General features: G+C 39.7%; 1 protein-coding gene across 1 annotated transcript; it reads right to left on the reverse strand.

Annotated features, from left to right (window-relative positions):
- Positions 1 to 644: 644 nt before the first annotated feature.
- Positions 645 to 845, reverse strand: LOC100660559 (mitochondrial pyruvate carrier 1-like). The gene has a single exon (XM_064291938.1). The coding sequence runs from the start codon at positions 843 to 845 to the stop codon at positions 645 to 647; it is 201 nt and encodes a 66-aa protein (XP_064148008.1).
- Positions 846 to 9,740: the final 8,895 nt, after the last annotated feature.

The raw sequence follows: 9,740 nt of genomic DNA on the forward strand, positions 1-9,740 counted from the left end.
AGATTAGGGTTTGGAATGATTATTATCTCTCCTTTTCAGACTTTTAAGGATTAAATATGATATTTCAGGGGAAGTACCCACATATTGGGGCATGCGTGAATGGAAACGTATTTTATTTAAATCTTTGATTATTATTATTATTTACTTTACAAATATTTAAATCATTTATTGTCATTAAGTTACAGCATTTCAATATACACACTGCATGGAAATACACAGATAACTTTTTCCAACCCTGGGAATAAGATTTAAGGTATGTGGTGAGCTATTGGTTGTCTCATGATCATTAAAGTCAAAAATTGCAAGTGCTAGTAGTGACAAATTTTGTTTTCCTCAGTTTTCATTAAGTAAATTCTAACAGATAATATACATATTACTGCAGCTAAAACCATCATTGGGAATTATCAACTTGCTTGCATATTTTGAGCTACTCTTTATGAAGAGAAGTGAAATATTCAGTACCTGTAAGGCAGCAGAGAGTTGGTTTAGGCACTCTCAGCTATTTCTAGACAAACAGCCTGGCTAGGAGAAACAGCACCCAGCCTGGTTTTCCGCGGCGAGACTATTCGCGATGTGGAATCTGTCATGTGGCAGTGGCGGTGGCAATGCCGTCCCTCCGGAGAGCAGGCCCTCACTGTTCGTTGCTACGCGGATGCCTTTTTACTCATCCTGTGTCTGATGAGCCGACTTCCCTGGATGAGCTGGGCCACCTCGTTGGTCGCGTGGCACGCAAACAGAAGCCAGTTCAGAGACTGGACCTTGTAGGCGAATCTCATGAACGTCAGAGAGTAACAGCAGAGAGCAAAAGTCATCCGACCACTGATAGTCTCTGGGGACTTCTTCATGTCATTGATGGCAGCAATGGGAAGGACCCAGATGGCTATGGATCCCCAGAAGTGCGTGCCGAGATTGGGAAGAGCCTGCCTGACGTTGTCTTCTTTATTTAGGCTTCCTTCTCTTTTGTGAAAGAGTGCAGGGCAGTGAGCAGGAAGCCTCAGGAAGGGAGGGGACCCGATGCGCGATGCAGACTCACTGGTCAGATGGATCATAACTGCGCATTAGGGCCCAAGTCATGCATATTCACTGAGGTTCCAGTGTCTAGGAGACCCAGGACCTGGGAACACTCTCTTTGGGGCCTCCTGGATGCTTGAGAACATCCATGCATGGGAAAAGGATCAGCATGTCCCCAGGGACAATGGAGTCCATGGGGGGACCTCTCCCAGATCTTGGCTGATGCATGTCTATGCTAGTACCCCATCTGGTTATAATGAATAGGTAACTGTAAGTATACACAGCAGTCTCTGAATTTTGTGAGCTGTTATAATTAACAAACCCACAGAGGGTAATGAACCACAGGGCCTGGCAGGACACAATTTGTGTAGACTCAGCTCTAGGTGGCTGTGTGATAGTCAATGAAGAAAGAACTTTCTAGCCTGTGACCTCGTCCCAGGGGACTAGAAAGGAAGGGAGGCCACGGGTCTGAGGTACAGGAAGCTGTGCAGGCTCCTGAGCTGCTGCTGCTCCCCATGACCCAGCTCAGGATGGCTGGGGATGAAGTCTGATCTAATTCTGGGTCGTTAGGGTGGGAAAGAGGAATTGCTATCTAAGTGGCTGGTGACAGGGAGTGGAAATGTGGCAAACTGAGGCCTGGATTCACTTTCTGCTGGGAAGTGGCTTCATGCTGATCCTGCTGCGAAGTTAGTGGTAAAGGTGGGGTTTGCCCACCTGTCTTTTTTACAGCGCAGTTTGCCGTCCCGTCTTCCTTGTCGTACCTCACCATTAGGAAGTCTCCTTATACAAGAAGAAAACATCCGTAAAAAGCTAACATAACATGCAAAGCCACAAGAACGTTAACTGCAGGGACTAAGAACATATTTTCAGATTACTGCTTTGCTTTTTTTTTTAGGGGCCTTGTGGTACAGTGGTTAAGTGCTCTGCTGCTAACCGAAATATTAGTGTTTCAAGCCTATCAGCTGCTCCATGGAAGAAGGATGTGACAGCTTCCGAAAAGATTATAGCATTGGAAACCCTATGGGGCAGTTCTAGTCTGTCCTATAGGGTCGCTATGAGTTGGAATTGACTCCAGTGGCAACACGTTAATCCCATAAGGTTGCTCTATTCCACGGTGCTAAATATCCATTCTAATTAATCGCAGTCTTTTTTAAGTATAAAAAATATGAGTTTTAAGTATAGAAACTTCTTTTTTGGAAAGTCAGGAGTGACACTGCTCTTTCCAAGCTCACTCTACCATGTGGCAGGCTGCACGGTTTTTCTTACCCTACTGTTCTGCAAAATCAGACGTAAACAGTATTTGCATGAAATTCAGCGTTTAAAAAAAAAAAAATTAATCCTGTGATGCAGGGCCGGGTAGTGTTAGAACCGACTCGACGGCACCCTACAACAATCCTTTTCACATTGTTAAAATCAAGTTGCCCTCATATTGCACCCTTTGGATGGTTAAACAGGGCAAGTCTCTCCTCACTCTTTATCACTTCCTCTTTTTTTTTTTTTTTTTAGTTTTTATTGTGCTTCAAGTGAAAGTTTACAAATCGAATCAGTCTCTCATACAAAAATTTATATGTACCTTCCTGTATACTCGTAATTGCTCTCCCACTAATGAGACAGCACACTCCTTCCCTCCACTCTATTTTCGTGTCCATTCAGTCAGCTTCTGACCCTCTCTGCCCTCTCATCTCCCATCCAGACAGCAGCTGCCCACAAAGTCTCATGTGTCTGCTTGATCCAAGAAGCTCACCCTTCACCAGTATTATTTTCTATCTCATAGTCCAGTCCAATCCCTGTCTGAAGAGTTGGCTTTGGGCATGGTTCCTGTCTTGGGCTAACAGAAGGTCTAGTGACCATGACCTCTGGGGTCCTTCTAGTCTCAGACCATTAAGTCCGGTCCTTTTACGAGAATTTGGGGTCTGCATCCCACTGCTCTTCTGCTCCCGCAGGGGTTCTCTGCTGTGTTCCCTGTTAGGGCAGTCATCATTTGTAGGCAGGCACCATCTAGCTCTTCTGGTCTCAGGCTGATTTAGTCTCTGATTTACGTGGCCCTTTCTGTCTCTTGGGCTCATAATTACCTTGTGTCCTTGGTGTTCTTCATTCTCCTTTGCTCCAGGTGGATTGAGACCCACTGATGCATCTTAGATGGCCACTTGCTAGCTTTTAAGACCCCAGAAGCCACTCTCCAAAGTAGGATGCAGAATGTTTTCTTAATAGATTTTATTATGCCAGTTGACTTAGTTGTTGCCTGAAACCAAGGTCTTCAAACCCCTACCCCTGCTACACTCGCCTTCGAAGTGTTCAGTTTATTCAGTTAACTTCTTTGCTTTTAGTTTACTCTGGTTGTGCTGACCTGACTTGTATTGTGTTGTCTTTCCCTTCACCTAAAATAATTCTTATCTACTATCTAATTAGTGAAAACCCCTCTCCCTCCCTCTCTCCCCACACTCATAACCATCAAAGAATATTTTCTTCTCTGTTTAAACTATTTCTCGAGTCTTTATAATAGTGGTCTGTTACAATATTTGTCCCTTTGCAGCTGACATAATGCCTTCCAGATTCCTCCATGTTATGAAATGTTTCATGGATTCATCTTTGTTCTTTATCAATGTGTAGTATTCCATTGTGTGACTATACCATGATTTATTTATCCATTCATCTCTTGCGGGGCACCTTGGTTGCTTCCATCTTTTTGCTATTGTAATCAGTGCTGCAGTGAACACGGGCGTGCATATATCTGTTCATGTAAAGGCTCTCAGTTCTCTAGGATATATTCCAAGGAGTGGGATTGCTGGATCATATGGTAATTCTATTTCCAGTTTTTAAAGAAGAGCCAAATCGATTTCCAAAGTGGTTGTACCATTTTACATTCCCACCAGCAGTGCATAAGTGTTCCAGTCTCTCCAAAACTTCTCCAACATTAATTATTATGTGTTTTTTGGATTAATGCCAGCCTTGTTGGAGTGACATGGAATCTCATTTTAGTTTTCATTTGCATTTCTCTAATGGCTAATGATCGTGAGCATTTCCTCATGTATCTGTTAGCCACCTGAATGTCTTCTTTAGTGAAGTGTCTGTTCATATCCTTTGGCCATTTTTTAATTGGGTTACTTGCCTTTTCATAGTCGAGTTTTTGCAGTATAATGTAGATTTTAGAGATCAGATGCCAATCAGAAATGTCGTAGCTAAAAACTTTTTCCCAGTCCCTAGGTAGTCTTTTTAATGTTTTGGTGAAGTCTTTGGATGAGCATAGGTGTTTGATTTTTAGGAGCTCCCAGTTATCTAGTTTCTCTTCTGCATTGTTAATAATGTTTTGTACACTTTATGCCATGTATTACGGCTCCTAGCATTGTCCCTATTTTTTCTTCCATGATCTTTATCATTTTTTATTTTATATTTAGGCCTTTGATCCATTTTGAGTTGGTTTTTGCACATGGTGTGAGGTATGGGTGTTGTTTCATTTTTTTTTTTTGCAGATGGATATCCAGTTATGCCGGCACCATTTGTTAAAAATGCCATCTTTTCCCCATTTATCTGATTTGAGGCCTTTGTCAAATATCAGCTGCTCATATACAGATGGATTTATGTCTTGATTCTCAATTTGGTTCCATTGGTCTACATATCTGTTGTACCAGTGCCAGGCTGTTTTGACTACTGTGGGGGTATAATAGGTTCTAAAATCAGATGGAGTGAGGCCTCCCACTTTGTTCTTCTTGTTCAGTAATGCTTTACTTATCTGGGACCTCTTTATCTTCCGTATGAAGTTGGTGATTTGTTTCTCCATCTCATTTAAAAATGTCATTGGGATTTGAATCGGAATTGCATTGTATCTATAGATCACTTCGGATAGAATAGATATTTTTACAGTGTTAAGACTTCCTATCTATAAGCAAGGTATGTTTTCCCACTTATGTAGGTCCCTTTTGGTTTCTTGCAGTAGTTTCTTGTAGTTTTATTTGTATAGGTCTTTTACATCTCTGGTAAGATTTATTCCTAAGTATTTTATCTTCTTGGGGGCTACTCTAAATAGTATTGATTTGGTGATTTCCTCTTTGATGTTCTTTTTGTTGGTGTAGAGGAAGCCAACTGATTTTTGTATGTTTATCTTGTATCTTGATACTCTGCTGAACGCTTCTATTAGTTCCAGTAGTTTTCTTGTGGATTCTTTAGGGTTTTCTGTGTATAAGATCGTGTCATCTGCAAATAGGGATACTTTTACTTCTTCCTTATCAATTTGCATGCCCTTTATTTCGTTTTCTAGCCTAATTGCTCTGGCTAGGACCTCCAGCACAATGTTGAATAAGAGTGGTGATAAAGGACACCCTTGTCTGGCTCCCGATCTCAGGGCGAATGCTTTCAGACTCTCTCCACTTAGGATGATGTTGGCTACTGGCTTTGTATAAATGCCCTTTATTATGCTGAGGAATTTCCCTTGTATTCCTGTTTTGCTGAGAGTTTTTATCATGAATGTATGAACTTTGTCAAATGCCTTTTCTGCATCAGTTGATAAAATCATGTGGTTCTTACCTTTTGTTTTATTTATATGATGGATTACACTAATTGTTTTTCTAATGTTGAACCATCCCTGTATACCTGGTATTGAATCCCACTTGGTCATGGTGAATTATTTATTTATTTATTGATACGTTGTTGAATTGTACTGGCTAGTATTTTGTTCACGATTTTTGCATCTAAGTTCACGAAGATATAGGTCTGTAATTTTCTTTTTCTGTGGAGTCTTTACCTGGTTTTGGTATCAGGGATATGCTGGATTCATAGACTGAGTTGGGGAGTGTTCCATCTTTTTCTATGCTCTGAAATACCTTTAGTAGTAGTGGTGTAACTCTTCTCTGAAAATTGATAGAACTCTTTAGTGAAGCCGTCCGGACCAGGGCTTTTTTGGAGTGGGGAGAGTTTTTTGATTACCTTTTCAATCTCTTCTTTTGTTATGGGTCTATTTAGTTGTTCTACCTCTGTTTGTGTTAGTTTAGGTAGGTAGTGTGTTCCTAGCAATTCATCCTTCTCTTCTAGGTTTTCAAATTTGTTAGAGTACAATTTTTTGTAGTAATCTGATATGATTCTTTTAATTTCAGTTGGGTCTGTTGTAATTTCACTCATCTCATTTTTTATCCCGGTTATTTTCTTCCTCTCCTGTTTTTCTTTTGTCAGTTTGGCCAGTGATTTATCCATTTTGTTAATTTTTTCAAAGAACCAGCTTTTGGTCTTGTTAATTCTTTCAATTGTTCTTCTGTTTTCTATTTCATTTAATTTTGCCCTAAGTTTTATTATTTGCTTTCTTCTGGTGCCTGAGGGTTTCTTTGTTGCTCTCTTTCCATTTGTTCAAGTAGTAGAGATAATTCTTAGATTTTGGCCATTTCTTCTTTTTGTATGTGTGCACTTATTGATATAAATTGACCTCTGGACACCGCTTTCACTGTGCCCCAAAGGTTCTTATAGGAAGTGTTTTCATTCTCATTGGATTCTATGACTTTCTTACTTCATCCTTAATGTATTCTATGACCCAGTCGTTTTTGAGCAGGGTATTGTTCAGTTTCCAAGTGTTTGATTTCTTTTCCCTTCTTTTTCTGTTATTGATTTCTACTTTTATGGTCTTATGGTCAGAGAAGATGCTTTGTAATATTTCAGTGTTTTGGATTCTGCTAAGGCTTGCTTTATGACCTAATATGTGGTCTATTCTAGAGAATGTTCCATGTTTACTGGAAAAGAAAGTATACTTGGCTGCTGCTGGGAACAGTGCTCTGCATATGTCTATGAGGTCAAGTTGGTTGATTATGGCATTTAGATCTTTGGTGTCTTTATTGAGTTTCTTCCTGGATGTCCTGTCCTTCACTGAAAGTGGTGTATTGAAGTCTCCTACTATAACTATGGAGCTGTCTATCTCACTTTGCATTGTTGTTAGAGTTATTTATTTATTTTACATATCTTGCAGCCCTGTCATTGGGTGCATAAATACTTAATATGGGCATAACCTCTTGGTATATTGTCTCTTAAATCACTATATAGTGTCCTTCCTTGTCCTTTGTGGTGCATTTAACTTTAAAGTCTATTTTGTCAGAAATTAATACTCCCACTCCTTCTCTTTTTTGACTCTTGCTTGCTTGATATATTTTTTTCCATCCTTTAAGTTTTAGTTTGTTTGTGTCTCTAAGTCTAAGGTGTGTCTTTTGTAGACAGCATATAGATGGGGCATGTTTTTTAAATCCATCCTACCACTCTGTGTCTCTTTATTTGTGCATTTTGTCCATTTACATTCAGCATAATCATAGATAGATATGAGTTTAGACTTCTTTTTTTTGTGTGTGTGTGTTGTTGACTTTCTTTTTCCCAGTTAATTTTTTTTGTGAATGGTTTATCTTTATATATTTTCTTTTCCTCTTATTTGTTGTTCTTCATTTTGTTTCTGCCGAGTCTCTATTTTTTTCTTGTATTTTATTTTGATGAGTAGGATAGTTAGTCTCCTTTGTGGTTACCTTAATATTTCCCCTATTTTTCTAAGTTTAAACCTAACTTTTATTTAGTCCCTCTTTATTTTTTTAATGTTGCTTTCTTTTACATGATAACATCGCTGTTTCCCTGTTCTGAGTGTTTTTTTTAATCTTGATTTATTTTTGTGATTTTCCTGTCTAGGTTCACATCTGATTGCTCTGTCCAGTGTTCTAGTCTTGGACTGATACCTGATATTATTGATCTTCTAATGAAAGAACTCCCTCTAGTATTTCTTGTAGTTTTGGTTTGGTTTTTACAAATTCCCTAAACTTCTATTTATCTAGAAATGTCCTAATTTCACCTTCATATTTGAGAGACAGTTTTGCTGGATATATAATTCTTGGCAGGCAATTTTTTCTTCAATTCTTTACGTGAGTCATCCCATTTCCTTCTTGCCTGCATGGTTTCTGCCCAGTAGTTCAAGCTTATTCTTATTGACTCTCCTTTGTAGGTGATTTTCCTTTATCCCTAGCTGCTTTTAAAATTCTCTCTTTAGCTTTGGTTTTGGCAAGGTTGATTATATGTCTTGGTGACTTTCTTTTAGAATCTATCTTATATGGAGTTCAATGAGCATCTTGGATAGATACTTTCTCATCTTTCAAGATATCAGGGAAGTTTTCTACCATCAAATCTTCAAAAATCCTCTCTGTATTTTTTGTTATCCCTCCCTGTCCTGGTACTCCAATCACTCGTAGATTATTTCTCTTGATAGAGTCCCACATGATTCTTAAGGTTTCTTCATTTTTCTAAATTCTTTTATCTGATTTTTCTTCAAATATATTGGTGCCAAGTGTTTTATCTTCAAGCTCACCAATTCTGCCTACCTCTGACTCTCTACTGAGTTGTCTAATTCTGTAATTTTATTGTTAATCTTCTGAATTTCTGATTGCTGTCTCTTTATGGATTCTTTCAGCTTATTACATTTTTCATTATGTTCTTGAATATCTTTTTTAATTTCTTCAACTACTTTATCTGTGTGTTCCTTGGCTTGTTCTGCGTATTGCCTGATCTCCTTCCTAATTTCAATTCTGATTTCTTGACAAGTTCTGTATATTAATCTTTTTATTATGCGTCTGGTCATTCCAGGAAACCACCTTCATCCAGAAGATCCTTTGATTCTTTGTTCTGAGAGCTTGTTGAGGTGATCATGGTCTGTTTCTTAATGTGACTTGATATTGACGGTTGTGTCTGAGCCATCTATAAGTTATTGTATTTGTTTATTTTATGTCTGCTTAAAAAAAAAAAATTTTTTTTTTTTTTTTTTTTACTGTATCCTAGTTTCTTGCTTTGTTTTGTTTTTATATGCCCAAATGGGTTGCTTGGGTGAGCTGGCTTGGCTTTTTTTTGTCTTTGAAGCTCTGACATTCTTTCACTAGATGGCTAGAGCTGTTATCAGGTATATCAGTCTAGGAGCCCTTTCACTTTTCTTGTATGAATTCAGCTCAGGTGTCTAGGAAGCTGGTTATCAAGTGTGTGGTACAGGCTTTTTCCTACAGTCTTAGAGAGGCAAGTGTCATTGGTGTAGGTACTGGTATTTGTTTGCAGCTGGGGTTCATGCTCTGAAGAAGGCAGCAGACTGAGAACCATACCCCAAATATCTGTGAGGAAAGTGTGTCCCTCTTCCCTAAAGCATGCATGTGTATGGGTTCTGCAGACAGACCATGGGCACCCAGTGCTTTTGTTTGTAAGGCCTCGGAGGTACCAGTTATCCTTGGACCCCTGTCATGGGTGGCTGGGTGACCTGAGTGGAGCCATCAGTCCTTATGTCCCAGAAGTGGGTAGGTAAGGACCTTATTCTATAGACAAAGCAATGTGAAATATCAAACACCCACCTCTTCACTGCACAGCCGAAATGGTTGCAGTCTGGCAACAAGGACCTATTCACCTGAAGTAGGCCCACACACACCCATGCAGGGGGAAAGGTATTAAAAGTCCACGGATGATTTATGCCTGGATAGGAGCCACTTCTGTCCTGGGCTTCTGAGGTTAGTGGAGCTGGCAAATTATCTTTTTCCCCAATTGTGAATTTATTCCTACTCCAAGGCCTGGAGGATGGCTCTGAGTGCTCAGTGTGGCCTATCTCAGGCCCAGGGAAATCAGCAGCCACCAAAGCCAGCTTGGGGGTTGAGGGACACGGTAAAATATATGCCAGTACTTAGCTGCTGCCGAGAGCACCGTTCTTCTCTGGTTTCCGAGGTGTGAGTAGGTTGTGCGGCTGGCTGCTTCTC

The sequence above is a fragment of the Loxodonta africana genome, chromosome 10, assembly GCF_030014295.1.
Source record: "Loxodonta africana isolate mLoxAfr1 chromosome 10, mLoxAfr1.hap2, whole genome shotgun sequence".
Lineage (NCBI taxonomy): Eukaryota > Metazoa > Chordata > Mammalia > Proboscidea > Elephantidae > Loxodonta > Loxodonta africana.

Excerpts from the sequence above, each read along its gene's own strand:
- LOC100660559 (XM_064291938.1), bottom strand. The coding sequence starts at position 845 with ATGAAGAAGTCCCCAGAGACTATCAGTGGTCGGATGACTTTTGCTCTC.